This window comes from Pavona decussata, unplaced genomic scaffold (assembly GCF_977016875.1).
Source record: "Pavona decussata unplaced genomic scaffold, jaPavDecu1.1 SCAFFOLD_32, whole genome shotgun sequence".
Taxonomy (NCBI): domain Eukaryota; kingdom Metazoa; phylum Cnidaria; class Anthozoa; order Scleractinia; family Agariciidae; genus Pavona; species Pavona decussata.
In genome coordinates this window covers 686,162-700,716 of record NW_028145455.1, presented here as the reverse complement: position 1 = coordinate 700,716, position 14,555 = coordinate 686,162, and the positions used below count along the sequence as shown (strand labels likewise).

At 39.6% G+C, this 14,555-nt stretch overlaps 1 protein-coding gene across 2 annotated transcripts; it reads left to right on the top strand.

Moving 5' to 3' along the window:
• The first annotated feature begins 2 nt into the window (after positions 1 to 2).
• On the top strand, positions 3 to 11,114 carry LOC146484506 (uncharacterized). Of its 2 annotated transcripts, none has more exons than XM_085104581.1 (8): positions 3 to 460; positions 1,267 to 1,327; positions 2,852 to 2,944; positions 5,020 to 5,080; positions 6,989 to 7,104; positions 7,832 to 7,934; positions 8,871 to 8,926; positions 9,859 to 11,114. In XM_085104581.1, the coding sequence occupies exons 1-8, from the start codon at positions 114 to 116 to the stop codon at positions 9,997 to 9,999; spliced, it is 978 nt and encodes a 325-aa protein (XP_084960707.1). In that variant the 5' UTR covers positions 3 to 113; the 3' UTR covers positions 10,000 to 11,114. The 2 variants fall into 2 exon arrangements, with proteins under 2 accessions (XP_084960707.1, XP_084960706.1); XM_085104580.1 differs by having other exon boundaries at positions 4 to 460; positions 1,264 to 1,327.
• Positions 11,115 to 14,555: the final 3,441 nt, after the last annotated feature.

Below are 14,555 nucleotides of genomic sequence, written 5' to 3'. Positions count from 1 at the left end.
GCTGACATTTTGGCGCAATGTTGTTGTTTATTGCGAAAGTGATTGTCCTCCCGGGCAGTCGGAAAATTCCGTGTTGAAACTCTTTATTGATGTGAAATCGTTGACATCTAGACATGGCTGCCAACGCCAGAACTCCTCTCCTTGGAGATCGTCAGATGGTTTATGCGATCGACGAACAGGAGCGAGAAGATAGCAGAGTGAGTACGGCTGAATCTCAGATGACGGCCCTTGCAGAAGAGCTCGGCATGAAAGCAGATGCACTGAGCGCTGCAAGCACAGAAAGAGACAAAGATAGCACAGCAAGTAGGAGATCTAGAAGAAACTGTCCTACTGAACATGTGGTGACTATAACGCGAGAGCAACTTGATGATTTGCAGATAGCTTTAGAAACCACAAGTGATTTGATCAGACAAGTTGGAATGAACTCTGTGGAACTGGAAGCGTTGAGTAGACAAAGAAGGTAAGCTTAAGCTCATGCAAGCTTTAGTCTTGTAATAAGCTCAAGCTACTTCCTTTTCCCCAACCTGAGCAAGCTTCACAGGACGTCAAATTCTGTGACCTTATGAACTGGCACCCTACATGTATCTTGTAGTTTTACAATCCTGGTATTGAAATACAGTACATGTAGTTTGTTTATTTGTTTATTTATTGCAAGAATTCCACGTACTGTTGGAAGGGGGTGGGGGGCCAAGTTGAAAGCTGTGGAGGTAGTACCTCACAAGACTTCTAAGGCCTGGTTCAGATGCCGTCCTTCACATGAGATGGATCAAATTCGAATTTAGACTGACCCAAATTAATTAACCCAAGCTGAACTGATTCAGACACCGAACTTATATTAATTCAGCCAAAATAATTAATACACTGAAGCAAACTATGGCTGAAGAAAATTATGGATTGTAATTAATTTAAGCATTTGATTCAGCTCATGTAAAGTAAGGCATCTGAATCAAAGCTGGTCTACAGCCGTTATTCCTGGCTGAAACAGGTAGGAAAAATGGCCGAGCCAATCCAAATTCAGCCACCTTCTGAATTGATTCAGATGTTGTACTACACATGAGCTTAATTCATTGAATTTGACTTGTCTCTTGTTAAGTACAGCATCTGAACCGGGCCTAAGAACTCCAACCACGTACAAGGCATCCTAACTGGATGAGTGTCAGTGCCGTGGATAAGAATTTTCCTGTTTATCCCCACCCCCATCCCTCCCTGTCACGTCATCTATATTGCAATTCAGAATTCACATTAATGGTTTTATATCATTAGCAGGCATCACAGGATTCCAAAATGTGTGACAAACAATCTTTTGCCTTTGACAATTTTATGGCAGGTAAGATTTTTAATTTTTTCTTTTGGATAAGGACGATAAACCGCAGGCCCCGTCTCACAACACTTCAGTGTTCATAACCCTGTGGGACGTTAAAGAACTCAGACACTTATTGCAAAGAGTAGGGCATGGAGTTCCCAGTGTGCTGGTCTGGTCTTTCTGCTATAGAGGGCCACTGGGTTATCAGTTTCCTAACTGTCACATGCTACCCTCTTAAAATAGTCATCAGTTCAGTTCAGCTCACTATTTTAGAGCAAAAATATTTAATTTTTTCTGATTTTAGACCTAGCCTCTTAAATCCATACCCTTTTTTGGCCTTCAGGCTAAAGGCTGGTTTCCATATGATCGCGGATCGCAGATCGCAATAAGGTCTGCGATCGTGATCGCAGAAGATAGAACCCTGTTCTATCTAAAGGCTGGTTTCCATATGATCGCGGATCGCAGATCGCAGATCGCAATAAGGTCTGCGATCGTCTGTGATCACATGGAAACTACTTCTGCGATCGTCTGCGATCCTGCGATCGTGATCCCAGACGATCGCAGACGATCACAGAAGATAAAACCATGTTTTATCTCCTGCGATCGTCTGCGATCAATTGCGATTGTTTGTGATCTGCGATCTAAGATCGTCTGCGATCATCTGCGATCATATGGAAGCCAGCCTTTAGATAGAACATGGTTCTATCTTCTGCGATCGTCTGCGATCACGATCGCAGGATCGCAGACGATCGCAGAAGTAGTTTCCATATGATCGCAGACGATCGCAGACCTTATTGCGATCTGCGATCCGCGATCATATGGAAACCAGCCTTAAATGGCTAAAAAACCATATACACTCGATTGCAAAAACGTTGACACCTAAAAAGCATAAACCATGAATGATGCGACCCAAGGGATTTGTGGGTAGTGTTTAAAAACTGGCCCTTGTTGGCCAACTTGGACAGTTTCCATCATTCACCATGTGCAACTAATTTTGGTTATCAACCATCGCACGAGAATAGAATATTATGCAAATAAATTTAGTACACGTATACCCATAAAGCCATTGGGGTCTCATCGTTCACTGTTTATGCTTTTTAAGTGTCAACGTTTTTGCAATCGAGTGTGTATACCTTTTAAGCAACATCAACGGTGACAACTGCAAGAATACCACAAAAGCTCTATAGGTGCAAATTATACATTTACATACATTTCTTTGCACTCCCCATAAAACAACAACTTGAAAAGACCACATGAGCCCACAGTAAATGTGTCATTCTCTTCCTCAACTTGAATGTCATTGTTGAGCAATTTAGTTCCTGGGTAGTTCACCTTAGTTGAATGAGTTCAAATAATCATGAAGTCACTCATTATTATAAAATCAGTTTCTACTTTAAAGTGATGTTTTTGTTGGCATTACCGTCATCGCTACTCGATTTCTCTTGTGTGTTTAGAAAACCTGAAGGTTAGATTTCTGCAGTAGATTATTCATAGCTAGAAAGTTTAAACCATTGACATGTAATTGCTGGAGTTTGTGTTTCTTATCAGGTTTTGAATCTAGCTGCCGTGAGTGTTGCTGAAGCTTTTGAGAATCAATCAAATAGCGAAGACAAACGTACAAAGAAAAGCATCTTTATTCTGGTAATGTATACATTTTTTTGTTCTCCTCCTTCTCCTCCTCCTCCTCCTGCCCTCTCCTTTTTCTCCTCCTTTTCCTCACCCTCTCCCTCTCTCCTCCTTCTTCTCCTCCTCCTTCCTTCTCCTCCTCCCTCTCTCTCTCCTCCTCCTCCTCCTCCTTTTTCCTCCTCCTCCCTCCTCCGTCTCATCCTCCCCCTCTCTTCTCCTTCTCCTCCTCCTCCTTCTCCTCCTCCTACTCATCCTCTCCCTCTCTCCTCCTTCTTCTCCTCCTCCTCCTCCTCCTCCTCCACTAAAATGCGAATTACTTTCAACACCAGGAGCCCATTACCTGTCAACACCCAATTGAAAACTGCTCTTCCCTATATCTTTACTCGCGTTCTTCTGCTGTGGGGACATCTTGCCATGCAGTTCCTGTTGTGGAACTGGAGAGAGAAAATTGGACGTTAACGAATGCACATGGGAAAACGGCCGCACTGAGAATAAAATAAGAGTTTGAACATACCAGAAAGATGTCATGACAGTAACCACATTTGACATGGAACAAAGCCGGCCTGCCATGAGCAACAGGCATGATCATTGTTGGGGGACCGGCTGGAGTTGTAGAAACGGCTAAAGACGAAGGAAGAAAAAAATAATTCAGTTCACACTACATCTCCTTGTCCTTCTCTTTCTCCTCTCTCCTCTCTCTTCTCCTCCTCATCCTCCCGTTCTCTCCTTCTTCTCCTTCTCCTCTCTCCCCTCCTCCTCATCCTCCCCTCTCTACTCCTCTTCCTTCTCTCTCTTCTTTTCCTTCTCCTCCTTCTTCTCTTCCTCCTTTCTCCTCCTTCTCCTTCTTCTCCTCCTCCTCTTCTCTCCTTCTCCTTCTCCTTCTTCTCCTCCTCCTCTTCTCTCCTTCTCCTTCTCCTTCTCCTCCTCTCCTCCTCCTCCTCATCCTCCCGTCTCTCCTCCTCCTCCTCGTCCTTCTCTTTCTCCTTTCTCCTCCTCCTCATCCTCCTTCTACTCTCTCTCTCCTCCACCTCCTTGCCCTTTCTCCTCCTCCTCCACCTCCTCATCATCCTCCCCTCTCTCCTCCTCTTAGTCCTTTTCTTTCTCCTTTCCCCTCCTCCTCATCCTTCTTGTACTCTCTCACCCCCTCATCCTCCCCCTCTCCTCCTCCTCATCCTTCTCTTTCTCCTTTCTCTTCCTCCTCCTCGTCCTTCTCTTTCTCCTTTCTCCTCCTCCTCCTCCTTGTCCCCCTCTCTGTTTCTCCTCATCCTCCCCTCTATCCTTCTCCTCCTCCTTCTCTCTGCTTTTCCTCATCCTTTCCCTCTCTCCTCTTTCTCCTCCTCCTCCTCATCCTCCCCTCCTCTTGTCCACCTCCTCCTCTTTCCCTTTCTCCCCTCCTCCTCCTTCTCCTCTGTCTCATCCTCCTCATTCTCCCCCTCCTTCCTCCTCCTCATCCTCCCCCTCTCCTCCTCCTCCTCCTCCTCGTCCTCTTGTCTCCACCTCCTCCTACTTTTCCTTCTCCTCCTCCTCATCCTCCCCCTCTCCCCTGCTCCTTGTCCTTTTCTTTCTCCTCTCTCCTCCTCCTCCTCATCCTCCCCTCTCTACTTCTCCTCCTCCTTGCTTCTCCTCTGTCCTCCTACCCCTCCTTCCCCCCTATTCTCCTCCTCCTCCTCCTCCATTCTCCTTTTTCTCCTCCTCCTCCTCATCCTCCTCCTCCTTGCTTCTCCTCTGTGCTTCTACCCCCTCCTTCTCCCCTCTCCTCCTCCTCCTCCTCCTCCTCCTCCTCCTCCTCCTTCTCTATTCTCCTTTTTCTCCTCCTCCTCTTCCTCTTCCTCCTCTTTATCCACCTCTTTGTCTTACCTCCTCCTCCTTTTCCTTCTGGCATATATTTTGTTGTCAGTCATCTTTAGGGCCACCACATCCATTAATTCCCTCCTCATACACACTGGACTAAACTGAAAGCATCAGCATGGAAAAAAAATGGTTAATTGATGTTCACATGTCTCACGGGTTGCAAATTACCACCACTCATCATTTCTGACTTAATAACTTGTTGAGATTTACTTTAACAAAAGATTGTTTTTGTTGCACAGAGTGTCACCATCATTGTGATATTCCAGGCATTTAATCTGGTTTTGGTCTTCTTTACAACAAGTGAGTTCATTAGACTACACATGCTCTCATGTGGTTTATTTAAGAGAAAGTCATAAGTGCTCTTTTCCATTAGCCCCATTTTTGTGGGCTTTTGATTGCTGTAAATTTTCACCAAAGTTTTACAGCCCTTTCTGACTAATAATGACTTACTAGTAACTAAATTTCTGACAAACAAATAATTACTATTACATTTGTAATCAAGTGCATTTTCATTTTTTTTTATTTTTTATCTCGCAGCACAGTTTTTTTGGCAACCTTTTATTAATAATAATTCTTCTAAACTGGGAATTTTGCCCTTGACATTTGTACACTGTATTCCAAGGGTTCAAGCACCAAATGAATCCAATTTTTTTAAAGGAAGACTGAAAGGCTCAATTGAAGGGGTGTGCGGAATAAGGCCTTACGGTTACTGTATACCTTTATAGGTGTCTTGCGTCCAAGCAATGTAGTGCGTCCGGGTTAAAGCTTTAGATACCTAAACCCCATATCAAATTAAAGCTTATAGAGCTGGCTATCAAACCATACAAAGAATTTTGAAATAAAATGAATTGTTGAATTTTTAGCACAGTTTTCTTGAATCAAGTTTTTCACTGGAAGGGGACACTTTAAAGAGTTAGTTTAAAATATAACCAACAAAAAAATGTCTGCAAATTGTTTATTTCGAAATGTTTTTTCTCCTGGAGCGATTTTTGTACGATCAATCCACATTTTTGTGTGAAAAACAAAATTTGCTTTGACTTGTAGCTTTCAAAAAGTGATTCAGACGCACGCACTTAGAGGTCATGAAAAGTTCGACAATTTATTTTGTATAAAAATTTTTGGTATAGTTTGATCGCCAGCTCTATAAGCTTTAATTTGATGTAGCGGTGTAGGTACCTAAAGTTTAAACTGGACGCTCTACATTGCTTGGACACAAGACACCTCTAAAGGTATACGGTAACCTTAAGTGACATTTGATGTAAGGTCAAATTCTCATTTTTTTTCACAAGTGAATACCGCAATTTAGGAGAAGAGACTAGCAATTCATCAGAAGTCACTTAGGGCTTTATTTCAGGCACCCCTTCAATTTACATTGTACAGTGTGTTTCATGGTGCCTTTACATATTTAAAATTCCAAGTGGTGGGCTACACTGTATATGGATTTAAGATCCATTGCTTTCATTTTCACTTAGAATAATGATCACAAATTATATATAATAATAATAATAATAATAATAGTAATAATAATGATAATAATAATAATAATAATAACAATAATAAGATTAAATTTAGAAAAACAGTTAACTATAAAAATGAGCGAAAAATCGGAACGACGTTTCGGTGTCATCCTGGCACCATTATCAAGTAAAGAATGCAACAGAAAAGATAATTTATACATAAAGTAAAGGTGTGAAATAGAATAAATTAAATGAAGACAAAAAGTAACTTAAAAGTAATTTCTTCTATTTCACACCTTTACTTTATGGATAAATTATCTTTTCTGTTGCATTCTTTACTTGATAATGGTGCCAGGATGACACCAAAACGTTGTTCCGTTTCTTCGCTCATTTTTATAGTTAATAATAATAATAATAATAATAATAATAATAATAATAATAATAATATCTTTATTGGTACATTTAATCAAAATGGGTTTTCACATACCAATTACAATAAAATGTAATATGAACAATTGAAATCTAAAATTTAACATTTAAAAGTGATAAGACATTACCATATTATTTAGAAACTTAAAATCTTAAAACCTTAAAATATGCATAATCACACCTATTAAGTGAAAATGGCTTAAAAATTCGTCAAGGGCACGTCCCTTAATCGCATTCTTAAAAACATCAAGTGGCTCTTTGTTTGCTAAACTTTCTAGAAGGTTATTCCAGTGCTAAGCAGCCCTATTCTTGTTGATTGCAGTAAAACTGACCAAGCAAGTTATGCATCAGACCGTCACAAAGTCATTTCTTGCACAGTCATTTCTTTCAACAACACTTCTGTATGCGGGTCTGTACACATTGGTTTACAAGATTGATGTAAGTTGAATGGTACTTAATTAATACAATATTTATAGTTTTTGCAACAATTATGGTTATTGAAGTCAAGGGCTTACCCAAAAATTATGACAGGTCATGCCATTGCTGTGTATGCTGAGAATTTTGGCCTGAAAATTATGGAAAAAATGATTTATTATGTAAGAAACAAAATATTTAATAAGGATGATCTATATATTCTTTGACACAATAAGAAGAATTCAACTGTTGCTTAAAAGAGAAATTATTGATGCCCTGTTTCCCATGATTATAAAGAATTAAACTAATCTCTACTTTGCTGAGTTAAAACACGAGCAGCAGTGTTTTATTGGGATTTAAAACCACGAGGCGCAGCCAAGTGGTTTTAGACCCGATAAAACACGTGCTGTGAGTTTTTTGAACGGCTTCAAAAACATTCCTGGAAAAGCGTGTGTCAAGAGAGTTCATAACAATGATGCTTATGTGAACGTTGGCAATTAGCATACGAGAAAAACATTCAACATCACATACTAATAAGGAGGAGGTTTCATCGGGTTTAAAAACCACTGCACGTGATGTTTTATCGACCATTTGATAGGTCAATGGGCTTATGAATTATTAATGAGTTTTTGAATCCGGGTTAAACTCTGTTTATGTGGGCCACCTAGGCTCTTAGTGTAACTTTACCTTATTCTACCACAACCCAGATTTTGTATTAATTGTTTCATATCGTCCTCTTTTTTTTTTTCAGCATAATGCATTCAACAATATATCAACTGAGGATAATGCTCTAAACACTCCATTAATTTTTTTCAAAATGACCTTTTACTCCATTTCAACTGCAACGTTATGTGGTGAGTAATTAATCCAGTTCTTCTTGATACTTTCTTTTTGGTTTACGCTTATGTTTTGAAGAACAAATATCAAAGGGTCAAATTGGTGAGATATTTTTCCAGTGTCCCGTGATTTGTTATTTTTGAATTATTTAATTACTCTGGTACTTTTTTCCAAAGGCGGTTCTGTGCACAGGGCTCCTACGGGTCAAGGAAAACCTGGAAAGTCATAGAATTTAAGAATTTCATTTTCCAGGCCTGGAAAGTTACGGGATTTATGTGTGGGTCATGGAAATGTCATGGAAAATGATGTTTATTAAAAAGTGCAAGATAAGTTGGGTTCGTTTGCGAAGAAGGTAGTAAAAACATACCCAAAATGAAAAACGATTTCCAAGAAAATGGTCAAATTTAGGTCATGGAAAACTTGGAGAGGTCATGGAAAAGGTCATGGAAAGTCATGGAATTTCAAAAGCTCAAAAGAGTACAAACCCTGTGTGCAGTGGGGCTTGTGTCTGATTTATATGTCAAAAATTTCAAACTCTTAAACGATTTCACTTGAGAAAATTCACCCCCAATCATTGTGGATTTTGCTTTCTCGGTCATACTGGTATGCTAGTAATATAGTTGGTCAGGAAAGCTAAGCCGTATGATTTCTTTTGAGATTGGTTACTCAATCGTTTGCCATCAGTACATGCGATCGTAAAACATAGGAAGCCACCTTAAAAGTTTGCGAATCAGATTATGTTTATGAATCTGAGAAAAGGAGAGTAAAATTAATGAGGTAAAATACTGAAAAAAAAATTTAAACCACTGCATAGACTGAATGGCTGTTCATATGAAGCCACTGGTTTATCATACAGGCCATCTTAAGAACGACTGAGCGCATCTTTTCTTTAATATTATATTGGTAAAGGTTGGAGGCAGACGATTCATGTTTTGTTAAACCTTGTTCTGTAGGTGTTGCGTCAATTCTCCCAGCCCTGTGGCCTGCTCAACTTATTACGTCAACACAGGTATCAACCTTTGCCTTATAGTTATTAGAAATAATAGTTCAAATGTAGATCAGTTACGCGCGAAAAATTTGTTCCTTTTTGTATCGTGCTTTTTGTCTAGCGGGGGGTACCGTATAGCTTTTACCGGGCCCTGCTCGCGTTAATAACAGCAGAAATGACCACGTGACCATGTTTATCCTACATTTGCCGCTCGCTCAGTTATTCAGTAAAATTGAGTTGTTTTGCGTTAGCATCAATTCTAATCTATGTACACATTTATTTTTTTTTTAAAGAAAACAACGCGAATCTCACGTTTGTCGTTTAGCGTAAACGCGATTCTAAATCTCTCTTATACGTAACCGCCCTGAAAGCGCTTGCGAGGCCGTGCGGGTCACGTGACTGAAGACGGATATTTTTCTTAACTATGAACAATCCCTTGATTTTTTTCTTAGGCATAGAAAAGCGTAAACCACTCGGGCGAGAGCGACAATTACAAGGGAATTCTCGTAGTCTAATGTTTTTCCTTTGTTTGTTTGTTGTTGTTGTTGTTTTCTTTATCACCACGTGGAACACTTTTTAAAAAAGTATCCAGGACGCGTTTCACATATGAGTGCATATGTAGAAGGTGACCTGTGGTTGGCCATGCATCTTCTGTAGTTCATTAGTTTACTTATGTCCAGAAATGCAGGCAATGGCGAATTTAGCAATTTTGACGAAATCTTGCCACAGTCATTGTTCGAGCTTCCAACCAGTGAGCGGAAAGCTTTACCAGCGGAAAAACCGAAATACAACGTCAAACTTTACGTAAACTTTTGCTTTGTTCTAAAATTTCTAACGCAAACACTGTATTTTGGGCGCTCCAAACTCTGCAAACTGATGGGGAAAACAGCTCTTTATATAAGATCACTGAAATGGTACCGTACTGAAACAGGCTTCTCTGTTTACTTTCTTAGATGATGATGAGTTATGTTTACTTTGCGTCTGTGCTGTACTTGGCAGTTCAACCGCATAAAAATGATCTGAAGTGGAAAGTCATCAACAGAAGTGGTGGTAATTCACAACACAGTAGAAGCGTTAACCAGAGGGTCGTTTGAGCGGATAAATTATACACTGTGTCTAAACTGCGGTCTGGCGGTTCGTTGTACAAAACGTACACAAGAGCAAGGAAATCCTTTTCATGTGAAGTCTCGATTGACAAAGACTATGAACCAACAAACACCCCATAGACGAGGAAGGATATATTGCTGGTGGAGAAGATTGTTTTCTAAAATGTTCCCTGTTTTTGCCATGCGTAAAAAGTTGTTTTGGTCGCGAAGTGTTTAAAGATGATAAAACATGTTTAATGTTTAAACATGTCGTGGTTCTTGGAAACAGGTTTTGCTTCTAAACAAATGTTACGTGATGGCTCAAAACACGGAGAAAATATTACGGAAAATGAAAATTAATTATTTTTTTAGGCTTTAGCAACATATTCCCTCGTAAAGGCCTCTATCGAGAGCGACAGGCGTTTTTAAAACTTTTTTTTTCATACTGTTGGCCTTATGTTTTTGCAAACTTCTCGACTGCCAATCAAAGATACAACAGGCACGCGTTGTCCAACCTATCATCACATGCGTAGTTAATTAGACTTTGTACCTTCAGTCTCTCACCTTTTTGTTCACGATGTTGTTTTTTTATTTATTTTTATTTCTATCATTTTTATTCTATTCTATTAATTTTTTTTAGATCATAAAGCGCATTTGACCACTTCGCCTTGACAAATGCGCTATACAAATTGATAACTAGGCCAAGGATTGGGTAAGAAGCACAGAAACCAACATAGAGATGTGAAAAAATAATGTTATTTAATTGCAGACTCCATGAGTGATAGTGGACGGCGTGTTTCACAGTAACTGGATAAAAAAATCAATATAGTATTTTGTCATAAATATTTCGGAATTTCTGAAAAATCTGAAACAAAGTTGGACGGTGGAAACATGACACAAGAGTGTTTGTTGAAAGCACGTTTACTTAATTTCGTAAATTTATTAATGTGATATTATGGGGGATCGCACTCACTCTCTAGTTTTAAAATAATAAGTTAAAATATAGCTTTTATAAATTGAATCCTTATGAACAAACTATAAAGAAAAAGGATACAGATTTTATAAATATATTTTAAACAAACCCCGGATAAGTACAAACAGAATATTAAACATTTACAACAATATTTTATAGTTCTCTTGTTATCACCCTGTTATATACCTAACACCTTGTTCCCACTTTTGTGATAACTATAAACACAGGTAAGAACGAAAATAGACCAATAGTTCGATATCATAAAATTCGTACTTGGCCACGAGGTTCTTGGGAATAAGACAACAAATTACATTAAGGCTCAGAGATGAATTATTGATTTCTTTTGTTAATTCCCCAAAGCCTAGTAGCCCAGCTGAATTTTTTTAATATATCGAAATTGGTCTGTTGGCCATTTCCGAGTTGTTGTGAGCCTCATTATGAAAGCGAGGCTAACTGCAAAACTTTTCATATGAAAATTAGTTTTGTTTGCATATGAATGAAAACTAATTTTCGTAGTAAAAACTTTGCCTCGGTGGTGTAGTCAGGTTAAGGCGTTGGACTTTCGATCGGACGGTGGTTCGAAGCTATAGCTGGATCTCTTCATTGCTTTGTTGTTTCCTGACAAGAAACTACTACATTGTTTCTTTTCACTCAGGGCCCGGTTGTTCGAAAGCCGATTAACGCTAATCCGCTATTAAAAGTTGACCGAGGTTTTCATTTCGTTCGTTAAAAATGCCGTACAAAGGTAATTTTAAGCTAAAGACAAAGAAAATGCCAAGTCAAAACTGAAGGACAAAAATCTTTTCGAAAAAAAAAAAACCTTTATTGTCTAGTAATTGAACTAAAATCAAAGTTCACGTTAACCCAGGATTAGCTTAATCGGGTTTTGAACAACTGGGCCCAGGTGCATAAATGGGTACCAGCGACATACTCCCATCAACCGTGTTAAGCTCCAGCCGTGTGGGCTCGAGTTCTGCTTTACCTTGCCTAACCTTATATTGCTAAGGGAGGAGGATTGTTTTTGAAAATTAACTAGAGACCTTAAGCAACCATGCGTTACTGTAAGTAATTAAAGTTATTCTCGATGATTCAATTCGTTCAACTTGCACTATGGGACGAGTCGCGGGACAAGTCCCTTGAAGGGTTTACACGCGGGGACCTGTTACACATCGAAAGAGCAAAATTTATGCCTGAAATTCAGGAAAGCGTACGTAGAGACGAAAGAGGACCGGTCCTAAACAGTGAAACCGGAGTAAAAACACCGAAATTCACGTACACGTCAATAAAACATGACATTGGCGATCTATAAAATTAGTCGGTTATATATTTACAATTTGGAAAATTTTTTTTGTTGTCTTCTAGAGTTCAGTATACTACTGATCCAGAACCGAAAAATAGTGGCTATTCAAACAAGACCTTTAATAGAAACAAATTCAAGATTTATTCTCCAGGGCATGTCAAATAAAATTTCGACCAAACAATCGGCCGCCATCTTGAAAAGGAGTTCGTAAGCGGTTATGGGACCTAAAATGCTGATCAGCGATTGGTTTATTTTCATTTGGTCACAGGGACTTGTCCCACGAACAGTTCACACGCAGGGACGAGCGTAATTTGAGGGGACAAGTCCCGGGGACTTGTTCCACGAATTTAAACTATGTTTGAATTCGTGGGGCAAGTCGCAGGGACCAAATTCTGGTCCCTGCGACTAGATTTATGGACGAAAATGGGTAGTTCACACGAAGGGACTTGGTCCCTTGGACTAGTCCCTTCGTGCGTGCCGACCTTAAATTGCAGTCGAACTGCCAGGAACTAACTTGGTAAGAACGGCTTTATTAAGTTAAGAAAGAAAATGGAAACTCAACCGGCGTCATTTGCACTCGTTCTCCATAAAACATTTTACATTACTGTTCTGCAAAGAACGGCGAAGGAATGTACTTAAACTGTACAACGCACGTGCAAAGCCATTGTGTTCGCTCATTTTTGAAAACCCTATTGTTTCGTGACGCCGATCCACGGTAGCTGCCTTTTGTTTTTGGTGATTCATTTTCTGTTTGCTGACGGATAACATGCGATTAGGCCAAATTTTAGCAGTGCTCTAACGTCCTCTTTTTCAGCCGCTCGCTAAAATTTAGCTTCTCGTTTTGCATTTCCCGCGGATGATTGTTTACCAAGCGAAACGAACTGATCTATCTGTCATCTGTAATCGGCGATCAAACAGTGATATTCAATCAGTAAGGAGAAATTGAATGTTAGTCACTATTGATGGGGATTTTGAAAGGGTTAGCGCCTGAAGCCCAAGTGCTGTTACTCAATCAACCTGAAAAATTTTTACAGCAAGTGCTAAGAATATCGAAGAAAATGTTTTCCCTTTATCAACCTTAAAACTAAATTCAGTATTCTATAATGCGTACTTGACTGCGACCGCGACGACAGGAAACGGTCAAAATCGTTGTTATGCACAAGCCGATAGATCAATTTCGCCGAGCACAAATAAAGTTGTCATTATTAACGGACAAAGAAAGCGGACAAAGGAAGTTTTTGACTGCTCTGTCTCATGCAAACAATTCAGTGACCGCAAGCTGTGACCAGCGCTGAAGCAAGGTCGCAGATAAGAGCAGCACAGCTGTTCAGTAAAATTCCGCCATTTGTGCCGTCCAATAACAGAAATGGATTTAGCAGAAGGAAATAAATAATTATTATTTATTTCTCTTTTAGTGTAAGGTTGGATTTGAAGGAATTTGAGACTAAAAAAGTCACAAAACCGTTGATGCAATTCACGCCAGTTTATTTTTCATTATAAGAGACCTTAAACAATGGTACTGTTCTGTAAAAGATATTTGGATTGGAGTCAAATTTGCGCTCGATTGATTAGAATGTTTCTTCTAGCCCATAGTCTTCTTACCTATTTTTAATTTAAGTGGACTGATTGATCGGATACTGATCTATTTTCTGCGACCTAATGACTTCCTCATCAATGGTCTCTCGTAAACAGGATGTTTTTAGTGCAGTCGAGTATGTGATTTCCTAAACGAAACAAGAGCGACAGTCTACATATAAGAGTTCGTTAATAGAAAGGGCTTAAACTCGCTCAACCCATATGCTTTGACATCACCGTGCTCGTTATCAAAGGCGTTCGTGTGGCGTTGAACCCTCATGGAAGAAAAACGCTCCGGTAGCTTTCGCGCGCGCGAACGAAGAAACACCGTGCGCTCGCTTGAGTCTTCTACCTTTGCGTGCACACGTAACATTCACGGCAGAAAAATTAAAATGTTTCTGTTCTCGCAAAAATGTTGTATGCTGTGCGCACACATGCCATTGAAACATTTTGCGAATCATTGCAATTCATAAAAATTTAATGTTTTAATGCGATGTTCACTCGTTTATTTCAGCTATGTCCCGGGGTATACACAGGTCCCCCGGGAGGTGAGGTACACCATTCAGTTTGGCCATAACGAAGAAGTGCGACGCAAAAGGATACGATTTTCGAGGCTTTCTGTCTTAAAGAGGGTACCGTTTTCGCCAGTTTTGATAGTAGCCAGTTTATATTTTTTGCAATTGCTACGATTTGACCAAAAGCTTATGTTTTAAGCAG

Bases quoted from the DNA above. Each gene is read 5' to 3' on its own strand.
- LOC146484506 (XM_085104580.1), top strand. From the start codon at position 114: ATGGCTGCCAACGCCAGAACTCCTCTCCTTGGAGATCGTCAGATGGTT. The intron at 5,081-6,988 runs GTGAGTTCATTA...TGTTGATTGCAG, and splicing joins TTTGGTCTTCTTTACAACAA to TAAAACTGACCAAGCAAGTT. The intron at 8,927-9,858 runs GTATCAACCTTT...TTACTTTCTTAG, and splicing joins AACTTATTACGTCAACACAG to ATGATGATGAGTTATGTTTA.